Source organism: Gallus gallus, chromosome 1 (assembly GCF_016699485.2).
Source record: "Gallus gallus isolate bGalGal1 chromosome 1, bGalGal1.mat.broiler.GRCg7b, whole genome shotgun sequence".
Classification (NCBI taxonomy): Eukaryota; Metazoa; Chordata; class Aves; order Galliformes; family Phasianidae; genus Gallus; species Gallus gallus.
The window spans coordinates 1,988,550-2,004,120 of record NC_052532.1 but is presented as its reverse complement, the minus strand read 5'-3'; the positions used below and the strand labels follow the sequence as shown (position 1 = coordinate 2,004,120).

The window sequence follows — 15,571 nt, the reverse complement described above, 5'->3', positions numbered from 1 at the left end:
TACCACTCTGCCAGAGTAAAGGAGCTATAATTTATAGTCACTTTAAGGCCCCTTTCTCCTGGCAGAGTGGTGTGAAGGGGTCTCGGCACAAATGAAAATCAGGGCCAACACGGTGGTAAAATTGATGTCTTTCATTTTGCAGTCAGACCACACCACAGTGGTGAACTCGGGCAGGTCTTTGTGTTTAACCCTGGTGTTTCTAATGAACTGAATTCAGCTCTTCAGTGTGGCTGTATTTCTCTCCAGTTGGAGCTTATTTTTTTTTTCTGTCACCGAGCTTGTAACACATCTTGCCGTATTGATTGCTCACAGGGAACTTTTTTGTAGAGATCTATTAATAGAGAGGCTTATTTAAAAGCCAGATTAAAGATGATCAGTGCATACCTGACCCCACGCAGGAGAAGTGAATACTGCTGCGTTGTTATTTCAAAGAAACTGCATTTCTAAAACAGAAAAAGCCACAAATTTCTTCCAAATGTAAAACATCTGCCATTAACTTAAGAAGATAAATCATGCGTGCTTGTATCATTTGATGAATTTCAATTGCTGCAATATAACTTAGTCTAAATGACAGCTTTCCTATTTCGCTTCTTAAGCAGTCTCATTTTCCACTACCATTTTTTCTGTTCCACTACCTGGGCAGTCAGTGCTACTCAGTAAATGCTGAAAAGGGGATCAGTTCCCCTTCTCATTTGCTCTGGACCTCCATAAAACAACTGTTGGAAGTTGTTTTTTTCCATCTCAGCTATGCTGAAGATGGAGAAGGAGATGATGGATGAATGGAGATGCCGGCATCCTAGAGGGATCTCTCCCCATCTCTGCCATCTAGCCTATTTGATAAAGTTAACTTATTTTGTGCATATGGGGTATTTTACAGACAAGTTCACTCTGTCCATACCATGAGCTGATCTCAAGTTCCATGAATATGGCTAATCCTGAAGATACCAAGTCCTTCTTCAGGGCTGAGTGTGTTAGCATTGCTGGGGACAGCTGGTTCAGACTCGTGTTAGTTGGAGATATTTGGTTTAGAGGAGAGTCTGAGGAAGCTGGTAGGAAAAGGTCTTTTTGGCCATAATATCTACGTATCTTGTCAGTCCCAGAGCTCATCCTGGTCCTTGTCTGATGCCTCTTGAATGTTGCAGTGATGACCAGTGCCATTTTCCTGCTACTGCAAATCCTGTTGTTGTCTATAGCATTTCTGGGGCTGGTATTTAGTTAAGAGACGAGTCTTGAGTCATGGGTTTCCCTAGCTGGGACTCACCATGAGCAAGGATACAAGAGCTTTACCATCCTCAAGCACAGCAGAATGAAGATCTTTCAAGTCCAAACCAAACCATATCTGATCACCAGATTAATCACCATTTGTAGCTTTAGTGGAAGTCACAACTGTGCTTAAACTTATGGAAAGATGCTTCAAACAGGCTGGAAACTCTTAGATAGTATTTAGAGCTTAGGTTCAGCATCCGCAGTTATTCTCTACTGAATGGTAAAAGGCCATTGGAGGGAACAGTGTGAGAGTGCAGAGGTCTTTTGGAAGATGTCCAGAGAGGAGATATTAAGTGTCTGGCAATATCCTGACCTTCTACATATGTGAGCCTTGTATCGATGACTCCAAGAGCCATCAGCAGTGCTCAGAAATGTGTTTTCTCTTAGCCTCAGGCTTCAGTAGATTGAATTAACATTTCAAAATGGGATTTTTTTTCTCTCCAAGTGCCAATTCAGCAGAATTGTCTTGGATCCAAAAGCAGAGTTGTGTTTGTTGTTGTATCAATGACTCCAAGAGCCATCAGCAATGCTCAGAGATGTGTTTTCACTCAGAGCCTCAAGCTTCAATGTATTGACTTAACAAATGAAAGTGGGATTGTTGTTGTTTTTTTTTTTTTCCCTCCAAGTGCCAATTCAGCAGAATTATCTTGGATCCAAAAGCAAAGTTGTGTCTCCTAACAACACCTGAAGCTGAACAGGAGCTGAGCAGAGCAATTCAGGTAGAAGACAAGAGTCCAGCTGGTACTATCTTAGTGGAGCTGGCTTCTGGAGGAACAAAACCACTGAAAGTTTGTTTGGGACAACAAAGTGGTATGTTTAACCTTCTGAACCAGTAGGGAACTGGTGGCCTCATGAAGACAAAATGGCTGTTTTTGTAAGGCCTGAGCATTAAGAAATGATTTTGATTTGTTTTATTATTTTAGTGATACATTTTTGTAGTTCAGATATGGGTCTGCTTTGCTGGATACCAGGAAATAAAATGACACAGTCATCAGCCAACTAAGAGCTCTTGTTTTCTTGTCAAAGTCATCTCCCAGTGCCTTTCAGTGCCCTTTTTCCCTTGAATGTCTGCAGCGAAGCTGTCCATATGGATTAGTGGCTGCTCCTTTCCCCAGCCTCCATGGTTTACATCAAATATTTAATGGTTACAAAATGAGACGTTGTTTTTGTGACCTGGATGCTCAGCATTTACTGTTCTTTATCTCAGACAATAAGCACACCACCAGGATGCAGTCCCAGTATTGATCTGGTGCCTTGGGGTCAGCACTTAGCTTACCCTCATGATTACACTAATTACTCTTCTTCCAGCATTCTTTCCTCCCACCCACCAGCCTTAAACGCAGGGGATTGTCATGTAAATAAGTGACCTAATTAGCAGTGCTTTCAAACCATTTTAAAATGAGGATCCCTCATGAGTAATACCAGGAAATCAAGGTTTTTGTGGAAATAACTCCAAAGAGCCTGCTGTCCACACCAGTTGGTTGATGCATTAGGATGTGTTTATCTCTTCTGAAGCGAATGACTCATTGGTGTCAAAGATTAATAACAGTAAGTCCACCTGCTTCTCCTTGGTGTGTTAAGAGGTGACAGCTTCCTATAGGGCTGGGGCAAAATCATTTCCAAAACTAGGTGGCTGGACTGGAAAGCGTAGTCAACCGTTGACATCACCAGTGAGTCGCTTTGCACAGAGGCTACAGTGGGCATGTGATAGGATTGCTCTGGTCTAACCTGTGGCTGTATTCATATGGGACTTGCAGAATATAACTCTTAAATAACCAGGAATGGTGGAGAAGTCAGACTGTGAGGGTCAGGCCAGATGGGGCTCTGAGCACCTGATTGAGCTGTAGGTGTTCCTGTTCAGCAATAAATTGTTTTGCAAAGCAATGGTAGAAGCAAAAAATAGAATCATAAAATCGTTTGAGTGGGAAGGGACCCTAAAAGGCCATTTAGTCAACTCCTCTGCAGTGAACAGGGGTACCTACAGCTCGATCAGGTTGCTCGGTGCCTGCTCCAGGCTGACCTTGAACATCTCCAGAAATGGGGCATCCACAACCTCTCTGGGCAACCTGTGCCAGTGCCATCTTGATCCCTCTGTTCTTATTTTGGGGCTTAGTCATGGTTCCTTTTAAGTATCCTAACAGAAATCACTGATTTTTATTTCCTAGTTCTGATGTAGCCTTATATGCAGGTTGATAACTCTTAGTAGATTGGAGTTTTTTTTAATATTAACCCAAGTGGCCATCACCCGTCTGTCTTATTCTTTCAGCTGTCACAGAAATCAAACATTTTGGTTCATGAAAGTCATATCCTAATAACGGTCTGGGGAGAATCACACATTATGTCAGTGCATCAGTGCCTGAAGTTACCCTCTGCTTCGCTTCACATGTTCCTGCAAATGTTTCTGCAGTTTTTACAATGCTTGGCTTTTCTGCCCCATGCTCACCACTGAGTTAATAGCTGAGCCGACATGCTCGGAGTCAGACACTGCCGAAATGTTGTTAATTTGATGATATGTACATTATGTGTATTCTGGGTGCTGCAAAGCATTCTTTATTAACATTTGAGAGGAAATCTCCGTCAGTTCTGGTGCCTTTTGCTAAGCAGCTGATCTTGAGGTTTTCTGTTTTCCATCCACTCATTTTTTTGCTCATTCACTCACAGATTTGGACAGTTTTTAAAAGATCTCCCACTTGAAGCCAGTGGCAGCGCTCTTGCTGACTTTAATTAGGAAAGAAATTCATTTTCGGGTGAATTTTTGGCTCCACTGTGGCTTGACAGAAGTTTCTAAATCAAGTTGCTTCTTTGATAACAGAATTCAGCCCCAAAAGGGCGGGGGGCAGGAAGGGGAAAGTTACATTATAAAGTACTGAAAACAGGAAAATTTCACGCAGTTTTCATATCTGAATAGCACTGGAACAGCAATCCCTGACCTGCTGGAAGAGATCTCTACATATTCAGAGTCTTCAGATGAAATAGCTCTCTTGCTTTAAGCTGCATCTGCGCAATTGTGCTTCCTTCAGGGGGAAAACCAAACCAAAACAAAACAAAAAAAAACACCCTTTTTAGATGAACAGGCTTTTTTCTCTCCCTTCCCTTCCCTTCCCTTCCCTTCCCTTCCCTTCCCTTCCCTTCCCTTCCCTTCCCTTCCCTTCCCTTCCCTTCCCTTCCCTTCCCTTCCCTTCCCTTCCCTTCCCTTCCCTTCCCTTCCCCATCATTTCCAAGCCCTTTCCAGACTTGAATGCAACATATTTAAAGAAAAGGGTTCAACAACCAGACCTTCCAGCAGTTTATTGTACAATGGAGGTAGACCCTCCCACCATGATTTTTGTACTGCCCCTCTAGCTCGGGGACGTGGGCTTTTTTCCATGATAATCCCTTTCTCGAAGCTGCGTATTTGCAGAAACTAATGGAAAACAAACCACTTTTAGAGGAGTTATTGCCTTTTTTAAAGTGCTAATTTCCTCGTGAAATTTATGTCTGCCAGCAGAGGCAGACGAGGAGCTCTGCAGACAGCTCTAACGAGACAATTCATTAACTAGCGAGTGTACACACACCATAAAAAACATTAATTCACAAAATGAAAAACTAATAGAGTGTTTAGCCTGTTCTTTATCACCAGTGACAGTCTGTGCTCTCCTCATCATTAGTGTTTACTGAACTGATGGAGGCTGCAGCCCAGCTTGCTTATCAGCACTCATCGCAAATGAGGTCGCAGTGCTTTTCTTTCCATCACAGTTACTTTGTCCCATCTCCTGCACTTGAATTTTAACATGGAGTGTAGGACAGAGGCATGAAAGGATAGTCTCAAGTTTTGTCTTTTTTTTTTCCAGAATTTGCATTTAAGTTCTGTTTCCTTCTCCATTTTCGAGAAGACTGGCGAGGGAAAATGCCTTCCTTAAGGATCTTCCAGTATAGAGTCGTAGAATCATTAAGGCTGGAAAAGATCATCTAGTTGAACCATAATACTCATGATATTTTGCATATGATCACAGTTGCCTCTGCTAAAGAACCAGATTCATTCATAGCAAAACTCTTAACTATGTAGCAGTCATACTATAGAGTCATAATATATCCCAAGTTGGAAGGGACCAACGAGAATCGTTGAGTCCAACTCCTGGCTTCACCTTAAAGTGTTGACATAGCTTTTCCCCTTCAACATCAATGAGCCATTTTCTGACGGTCGCAGTAAAAGGTGAGCCAGACTAGAGCTGAGTACTTAGAAAATTCCACCCTCACATCTGTTGTTTGAAAGGTCCTCACCTACTAAAGCTTGTCCTTTCTTGGTATTTGCTTTGCTTTAACAAGAATCCCTGTTCTTCCCAGTGTTTCGCTATCAATCAATATTTTCAGCTGCATACTCATCCCACCTGCATGTAATAGAGATGTTCTCTGTATCTCAGAACTTTCCTCATCTGAGGATTACTTGCTTTTTTAAAGGGAAGAGTTGCATCCAGTGTATGAGAGACTCAGTGGTGTGGCTTAGGTAGGTGCAGGCTGTCCCCACTTCTGCTCACTGGCTCATCTGTAAGCACAAAAGTTGGGCACAAGACTTAATCCTACCTGACATTGGTTCCTGGTGGTTTGCAAGAAAAGGGTGGATGTGGCACTGAGGGACACGGTCTAGAGCAGTCACAGTCATGGGCTGATGGTTGGACTGGATGATCTTAGTGGTCTTTCCAACCTTAATGATTCTATGATTCTACTTAAAACTTATGCAGAGAATAACTTATGTCAGACGGAATAGTGCAACAAGAGCGACGTATATATATTAAGTAGTTATCCATATCTGAGAGGCCCAGAGGTTCAGACAGACTTCTGAAAAGTAAGGGGAAGGATGTCAGAGCCAAAATCTGTCTTTTTAAAGATAGATCTACAGGTTCCTGTACCTCTGAAATGAATCTCATGAGCTTGGGAAAAAATCAAAATCCAGTTACAGATTTTATGGCTCATTCCATTACTTTCCTGCAGAGCTGCAGCTCTGAGATCCCCAAACTGACCCGTTTAGAGGCAGGCAGTGAGTGATCTTTGCCTTAGAGCTACAAATAATATTCCTGAAGCCAGAAACCGGTCCAAGTGGCCATATGGGTTGCATATAGTTGTTGTTTCTCATTATTTCTCGAGCACCACAGGTGTGCAGAGCACTCTGCAAGAGGATAAAAAGAGAAGATCCTTGCTCCTCGGAGAGCTTATACGCTAAATTAGATTGAGACGGCATCTCAAGAGCAATAGGATATCAAATTGGAAGGAAAGATGTGTAACCACAAAAAGAAAAGTGGCTTGAGAGCAGGGTCCTGGTAGTTATTCCCACAGAAAGAAAAACATTTGAGTTGATTTGCTTTGTCTGGTTCTCTGTAGTTACTTAAGGCTTTTCATCTCCAGCAAATCCTAACACATCTGCTGCTACCGGAGCAGAATGCAGCCATCTCCATGCAGCTGTGCAGAGGTGATGCCCCAGTGATTTCCACTGCTTTTGATTGGGTGGAGGCACTTTAGTCTGGGAAAGAGGAGGCGCAGGGGAGACTTTATTGCTCTCTACAACTACCTGAAAGGAGGTTGTAGCAAGGTGGAGGTCAGTCTTCTCTCCCAGATGACAGTGATAGGGTGAGAGAGAATGGCATCAAGATGGACCAGGGGAGTTTCAGGTTGGATATTAGGAAAAACTTTTCAGAAAAAGTGGTGAAGCATTGAAACATGCTGCCCAGGGAGGTGGTGGAGTCACTGTCCTTGGAGGTGTTCAAAAGAAGGGCAGATGTGGCAATGAGTCTAGAGTGTGAATCTACACCATGTCCACGGTCTACGGTGGTCACAAACATGGGCTGATGGTTGGACTATACGATCATAAAATCATAGAATAGCCTGGGTTGAAAAGGACCACAATGATCATCAAGTTTCAACCCCCCCTGCTATGTGCAGGGTCACCAACCACTAGACCAGGCTAGATCTTAATGGTCTCTTCAACTTTATTGACTCTGTGATTCTAAAGGCTGCAAGAATGGGAGATGAGGAGACGTTAGAGCCTGCTTACATGGCAGTGATATATAAAAACACTTACCCCAGGTTATACCCACTGCAAACCAAAGCATGGAGAAAGTGGTATTGCCCAGAGCTCCAAAAAGTCACCAGCAGAGGTAGGGGTTAACTCCAAGTCTCCAAAGGCATGGTCCAGCACTTAACCAATAACAATTTCCTTTTGCATGTGTGTACTAATGATTATTTTGGGATTTCCTTTTCCAGAGAGGAAGAGAGTAAGAAATTAAAGACTGAAAAGGTGTCAGCTGGTTCCTAATATTGCCTCTGGGACACACTAAGGGTTTCAGACCATGTCTCATTCCCAAATACGAGTTTTTCTTCCAACAGAGCTGTAAAATGTTTCTGTGAACCTTTCCTCTTCCCTCTGCAAGGCAGTGGCATATAGTGCTATATGTAAAGTGTGAACATGTTGCTGGTTTATTTCTCAGGCTCAGGTTGCACCGGAGCCAAAGCAGAGGCAGTAACCTTAGATTGATTTTTCTCCTTGCACTCTTAAATCATTCAAATCTGTTAGCAGTCGCTCTGCTCAAGCAGGACGCGCTATTGTAGACCTTGATTGGATACAGAGGTTTGTTTATGGGCAACGCTGCAGGTTTTGTTTAATATTCCAGAGGTCTGGTAATTTACATCCATCGATTTACAAGGCACAATCTGTCAAGAGACACCAGCCTCCCATTGAATTGCAAAATGATTGAAATCATGGGTGACAACTAGCGTGTTAAGTTTATTTTTCTCATGTTTGTTGGAATGAAATGTTCCCTCTCCTCAGAGTGAGATATCTTGGCTGTGCTTACAGCGAGCTAAAAGAAATCCCAAACAAAGCTGTAATTGTTATCCAGCAGCACAGGAAGACAACTCAAGACAACTGAAATTCATCTGTTGAGGCTGCAGGATGATAAGGGACTAAGGAGCAAGTTGTTGGCTGCTGCTTACCCAGCCGTTGGGTATTTTGTTGGCTAGAAGGGCTCATTGTTTGGCTTGGTATAAATGTGCCAAGATACTTACAAAGGAGAAGAAGATATGAATGACTGTGGATCTATGGTGTTGCTTTTCCAGCATTTCAGTTTGAGTTGCCTCCCTCTGCCCTTTAAGTGGAGAGCTGAGAGTGTTCCGGTGGGTTGAATGACTGTGGGGTGCAGGGTCTCCCTTCCATCCGTGGTGTCTGCCCAAAGAACTGCCCATCTCCAAAACAAGTTCCAAAACATGTTTTTGTTCAATACCCCTTTAGGCTGTGATTATCTTACATTTCTGCAGACTCCTGCTGCGGGTTTGCATCTCCTGAACAAGGCTTTAAGTAATGAGATTTTCTCCTTGGCTGACTCAGCAGTGAGACAATCCATTCTGAATGTCTGAGGAAGGAGAAAGGACAAGTGGAGGGCTCTGGAATTCTTCTGATCTAAAAAAGTGACGGTATATCTCGGGGCTTTCATATCATGTCAGAAGTGGATATACCTTCCTAAGCCAGCACTCGGCCTTCCTTCCAACCTGGGGATACACAACACCCAGAACTTCCCACCTTGGGGACATGGAAAACCCAGAAGAAATTTTCACCTTCAGGACATGGAACACCCAGAACTTCCCACCTTGGGGACATGGAGCACCCAGAACTTCCCACCTTGGCGACATGGAACACCCAGAACTTCCCACCTTGGGGATGCACAACACCCAGAACTTCCTACCCTGGGGACATGGAACACCCAGAACTTCCCACCTCCCACATGGGGAACACCCAGAAGTTCTCACTTTGGGGACAGTGAAGAATTTAAGCACTCGGGCTTTAAATAAAGCACAGATTGCTCCTGTCTCCCTCCTCCTCTTATATCCACTGACAAATATAATTACCGCTTCACTTAAATTGCCGTAAATGAATTCTAGAGAGCAGAAAAATGTGCACATATCTCTCCACTGCAGAAATTAGCTGACTCTTGCATTTCAGGTGATGGATCCATCCATCTCCACTGCTGGAGCGAATTGGCACTATCAAACCCAAGACTGCAGCAACATTCCTGTGCTGTAACAGCAAGTCCATCTCCAGGAGCAACACCAATAGAAACTTGACAATATTTGGAGTTTTTGACTAAAAATGGACTTTTTTCCCCCATTCTGCAGACCCAAATCGGCATGATCCAAAAGCCCCGCCACCCTCTAGGGAAACAAATGTTCTAGCTGAAGGGTTTGTTTAAATTAAACTTCATACACATTGCTGTGATTGGAGGAGTTGCTGAAGGAGGCTGCTTCCAGGAGCAGTAGTTAACGTGGCTTTTTCCTTGCATGGTTTTCTCTGTTGTAATTCGCAGTAAAATAAGATGTACAATTTGGTGCTTTGCTGTGTGCAGTCTTTTCCTTTCACTTTGTCACACTCCTTTAATTGTACAGATCTGTCTTATATGTTTAGCTCTGTTTCAGACAAAATATGTTGGGACTTTCATCCCTCTTTTTGTCTTTGCTTTTCAGACTGGATCTAAAGTTGTATTGAATTTTACAAGCAAACCCAAAGCTCCACATAGGTTCTTCTTTCAAAGAAAGTCTCTGGTGATACAAACAGTGCCAAGAGATGTTTATCTGATCAGTCTCCATCACAATTAAAGTTTGTTGTCAGGAGTTCCTTAGCAATGTACAAATCCTCCCTGTACTGCGCTGCGTTGGTGTCTGGCTGAGTGTTTGTCATGTACTGAACATTAGGGAAGGCAAGAGAAAACAAGAAAACAAGCCAGGTTTTAGCACCAGCAGATAGCACACCTTCATTATTCAGCTTGACCATGGAACAAATATGAGCTGAAAATGTGAAACAACCATGAAAGGAAAGCAGATATCGGAGCAAAATAATATTTCCTGGAGAGATGGGAAAGCTCTAGTCCCATTGTGGCAGCAGTGAGAGCTCAAATACAGCACACAGCTCTGGTTAGCTGTGCTCAAGAAAAATAATGTAGCCTGGAAGGGGTGCAGATTGTTGCTCCTACGATGAAGAGGGGATGGGAATTCCCACTCCTCAATGAGTTTGTTGTAGTGCAGCAGGAGGTGAATACCGATGATGGAAAACTCCCATCAGGCAAAGAATAATGTTGGCATATGAAGAACTAAATATAAAACATCAGTGATTGAGTGTAGGCTGGAAATTAGATCCTAACCTCTAACATCAGTACTGGAGAAGTGAGGCTTTGATGGAGTTGTTCAGGGAAGTAGGGAGGTTAGAAATCTGAATGACTTCAGTGTGGCATACTATTATCTACCCAAGGCTGTGGGAGTGGACTTGATGGCTCAAGACGTCCCTTGCCATCACACTATTTAATTCAGATGCAAGGTGCCTAAGCAGGTCTGCATGATTTCAAACACTGTTAATCACCCTATGCACGAAGTCATTGCTAAAGTGCTGCTTGAATGAGAGCTTGAACTCAGATATTTGTAATTTGCTTCCTCTAATTAAGGCAAAGTATTTGATAACTGTGTTTTAAAGAGGTCTTGGTGCAAGTGACAGATGAAACTAAAAGAGTTAAACCTCATAGGTCTTCATTACAGGATGATATACACAGGACAGCAATCTCACAACTATGGCCATGGCCAATACCCACAACTCTTCTTTGATGAGTTTGTTGCCCATGAAGCAGAAATAGTTGTTTCCTGGCTCACAATGGGATGGTGAGAAATAAATGATGAAAATGTCTCTGCTCTCCATGACTTTTTCAGATAGCAGAAGGCAGAGAGAGGTTCACTTGAGATTACATAAGGAAGTCTATAGTGACCAAAAAGGGTCATCTTTCTTGTTGGTGCCATGGTTTGGCTCCAGAGCAGCTCCTTCCTCACTCCAAACAAAGCAAGATAAATGTTCCTGGATTTTGCAGCTACAGAAATACATATCACAGAGAAATATCTTCCCAAGCAAATGTATTCTGGTGGTTGATTAAACCCCTCAGACTCATTCTGGAGTTTAACCAATCGCAGAAGCGGTTTGTTGCTTCTTGCACTCCCAAATCATAGACTTCATTGCTCAGCCAAAGATAGAAGAGAACATGCACGCTTAGGGAGGAAGCAGTCAACATGCTATAGTTGCTAAAGCCAAGTGGTATCGATGAAATATGTCACTGATTTATCCCATCTTCTTTTGCTAGCTGTGTCTCCTGGCCAGGACAGCCATGCCAGCATGGAAAACCTTCCTGCATCCGAACAGATCCTGCAAACCCTGAGTGAACTGGCCAGGTCTTTCCAAGAGATGGCTGACCGCTGCCTGCTGGTTCTCCATTTGGAAGTGAGGTAAAAGCTTGGAATTTGGGGACTGAGGTGATCTCGGGAAGCTACAGGTTAGGATTGTGTCCAGAGGGCACATTATGGCAACTGAGAATGGTATTTTTGCCTGCCTTGCATCAAAGAGGTCAATGATGTGCCCAGAAAAATCAAGATAACTATGGATGGCCAAATGTGGGGCAGAGGCAAGATAGCAACATGGGATTTTGTAAGAGGGTCTGTATCTTGTGTCAGAAACTAGGAAAAAACATGGGTTTTTTTTTGGAGCTTTGTCCTTAGATAATTGCACAGTGTTTTTAAAGCCTAACAGGTGTCTGCATATTTATTAGCCATTGCGCTCTGGATTGCAAATAAAAGCTTTTCTTACTGTTTTTTTTTTCCAATAGCAAGAGAATCTGGGGAATAGAAGGTAAGCACCAGCTGGAACTTTTAAAGGGCTGGAGAGTTTTGTGATGTCTCTGACTACACATGCAAAGATGAAAAGCAGCAAATCCCTTTCTTCAGGCTGCCAGCTGTCCACTCTGGGCTGGGAAGGCATTTGTCCCTTATGCATTGGCCAGGTGTATTTTCAATGCTTCCTTTTTTTCTGAAGCATGAAATATAAGTGGATGTCATAGACAGGCAATGAGACTTGATGGGCCATCGTTTTGTTCTTCTGTGGCATATCCTGAGCCATAGTTTGTCTTCATGTACGTTGACAGAGCTCTCATGAAGTCAGTATGTAGCTTTAAAAAAATACACATCAGTTATTGTCAGCAGCCCTTCAACCTGCTATCCATCATCTGCTGCCCACTTGATTGCAGGCATCACAGATGAGCTGGGGCTTGAAGGATTTGAAGAAAAGATTGTTAAAATATGGAAATGGAGCAGCTTTCCAGCTGCAGTGTAAATGCAAGGTGATACCAGGGCTAACCCAGACTCATGATATGGGCACCAGCCTGAATGGGTTTCTGGATTTCCATCACACTGGTTAAGCAGAAATAGGTGCAAATATAATTCAGGACAATTTTCACTGCTGCAGACAGCAATAGAGGGGTTGAGACTTTGCAGTGATCCCTTTGGTTTTCTCCTACCTTAGGGACCCCCCATTTGCTCAGAGCTTTGCCAGATGCTGATTGGCACAAGCCTGGGGTTGGATTCTTCTCCACAACAATCTGAGCATGACATGAGGACTGTGGTCCCTGAGACCTTAAACCTTGGGTTTACATCTGCTTCCTTAAATGAAACCTGTTGGCACATCCAGATCATTAACCATTTCTTTTAGGGTTGCCCAGAGAGGTGTTAGATGCCTCAACCACAGAGACATTCCAGGTCAGGCTGGACCGGGCTCTGAGCAATCTGATCGAGCTGTAGGTGTCCCTGTTCATTGCAGGGAAGTTGGACTAGGTGACCTTTAAGAGTCCCTTCCAACTCAGGTGATTCTATGATTCTTTATTTACAAATAACCATGAAATTTCAGGTTACTTAACCTGTTACCATCTTTTACTATAAAAAAAAAAACACCTATACAGCATTATATAGGAGCAGGTGCTAAAGGATAGATATGTTTTCACTCTGGAGGTTGCGCTAGAATGAACTTGCTTGTGATGGCCACCTCAAGGACATTTTCTATGAGGACTGGGATGCAGAAGCCAGAACTTACTCATCACAGCTTAGAGAATCATAGAATTGTCTGAGTTGGAAGCAACTTTTAAAAGTCATCTTGTCCAACTCTGTTGCAGTGAGCAGGGACATCTACAGCTCGGTCAGGAGCTCGGAGCCCAGTCCAGCCTGACCTTGAATGTCTCCAGGGACGAGGCATGTACCACATCTCCCACCCCATTCCAACCCAGTGCTGTTTGAGCCAGCCAGAATGGCATGAATTTTATGTCTCAGTGTGCTGAACCTGAGTTACACTTTGAATGCAAGGGATATTTCATCCAGCCTGCAATTCAGCTATGATTCCCTGACGGATGAAATTCAAGAGTCCAATCTGACCCCAGCCCTATTGAGTGATGTGAGTGAAACCCAAGAATTAAAAAAGTCTAAGGAGTTTTGCTATTGACTTTGCTGATCATAGCATTTTCCACTATGAGTTCAAGAGAAATGACCTAATTGCAGATCTTTGCAGAACAAAATGTGAGTGTACAGGACTTTTTTCCTTTGATGGAAAAGATGATGGCAAGGCATGTTGCCAACAGATCAACATGTCTGGCAAGCTGGAAAGAAGTTGCAGTCATATTAAATGTTTGGGAAGATGCAGTCTTGGCCTTCAAATTACCATTGAATGCCCCCTGGCTCACTCATTTTTTCCAGTTATAAGCGTTACGAGGGCTAACGATACATGCAAGGAGTTGTAATTGGAGCATCAGTACTGAAGTGCTGCTGAACCAACATGTTTGAAAATGGAGAACCTGGTTAAAAGGCACTTGGCATTTCAGAGTGATGGTGTAGGTTGTATCTGTTAATAGAGGATCTTTTGTATTCACCTCTCAAAATAGGTCAAGAGACAGATGCATTCAATGCAAATGTAACCACTCATTTCTTAGAATTACTTTTTACTTGCTTGAACTTTAGAAAGAAAATTATAAGGTAGTACTTTTACCTCTGGTGTATTTAATACATTGCCATGATAAGTAATGCGCTTGGGGCTTTTTTGTTTCATTGTGGTTTTTTTACTCCAAAAATAAAAGATATATGTTGAAGAGAGCGTAACTATGCTCAGTAGCCCCTCTGTATCCCTGCAGTATCCTGTATATGTCGTTCTTCCACAGTGTAATCAGCAGTGCTTTTCAGAAGACCTAACCACAAAGCCATGCCAAGGTTGCCACAAACATGCTGGTGTTTGGAGGGAGAAATAGAAGGAACAACTGCCCTCCTTGGCAGCCTTAACCACTGCAGAGGTGTTACAGAGATACTCTTCATCAGAGCCTGACTGAGCTGTAGATATCCCTGTTCATTGCAGGGGAGTTGGACTAGATGATCTTTAAGGGTCATTTCCAACTCAAACAGCTCTATGATTCTGCTGGGGAACTGGCTAACGCATGATAAAAATATGAGATAATTATCTAAAAATTGGAAAGTTTGAAGGCCTCCATGGAATGGTAATGAGATTTAAAAAAAAATAAAATTCTCTTAGAATTCACATCAGAGCAAGGGAAAAAGGGCACTGGAAGGTCCATACATCCTCCCAGCCTCCTGGAGCTGCTTGGTGGGCTAGCAATAGGCAGCTTTGCAGCTGGCATCCAGACCATGAGGGATGTTTTGCTCACAAGGAGATGGTCCCTTCAGTTATCCTCCTTCTTTCCAGTCCTGGCTGAGAAACCAAAAACAGAACAAGCAATGCAGACATACTCTTCTTTGTCCAAATCATTTGGCTCTTGGGTCGTGTTTCTGTTGATAGGCTTTCTTCTCTGGGATCTGCACAGCCTTTAGAGGACTTGAAGGTACAGAGTTGTTCAGCTGGCATTGCTAGCATTTCTCTCCATGAAAATATGCATCCTACTACATTGTTTTTTTCTGCCTAGAACCACTTCTGAGTAACACCCACTGATATTTTAATGTTGACATAGTTGTGCTGTAACGTTTCTCTCTTCTGTCTTGCAGAGTTCACTGCTTCCACTACCTGATCCCATTGGCTAAACAAGGGAACTATGCCATTGTTGCCAACGTGGAGAGCATGGACTATGACCCCCTTGTTGTCCGGCTCAATAAGGACATCAGTGCCATCGAGGAAGCCATGAGCGCCAGCCTCCAGCAGCACAAGTTCCAGTACATCTTTGAAGGTCAGACATTTGCCAATAAGTTTGTGAGAGTTTGGTTGTTACGAAATGATTTTTTGTTTTTGTTGCAGAGCTGAGAAGTATTTGTGTCTTTCAGGGTAAGACAAGAGGAAGTGGTTTCAAACTAGAACAGGGGAGATTTAGATTGGATATAAGGAAAAGGTTTTTTACAGTAAGAGTGGTGAGGCACTGGGACAGGCTGCCCATCAAGGTGGTGGATTCCCCCATTCTTGGTGATATTCGGGGTTGCTGGACAGGACTCTGAGCAGCCTGAT

General features: G+C 43.1%; 1 protein-coding gene across 1 annotated transcript in view; it reads left to right on the top strand.

Moving 5' to 3' along the window:
* EXOC4 (exocyst complex component 4) overlaps positions 1-15,571 on the top strand; it is a gene marked incomplete at its 5' end in the record, with an annotated part of 409,823 nt that overhangs the window by 365,323 nt on the left and 28,929 nt on the right. The window contains 2 exon segments of the mRNA NM_001199320.3: positions 11,403-11,544; positions 15,121-15,299. Of these exon segments, the coding sequence (NP_001186249.2) occupies positions 11,403-11,544; positions 15,121-15,299 (321 nt within the window).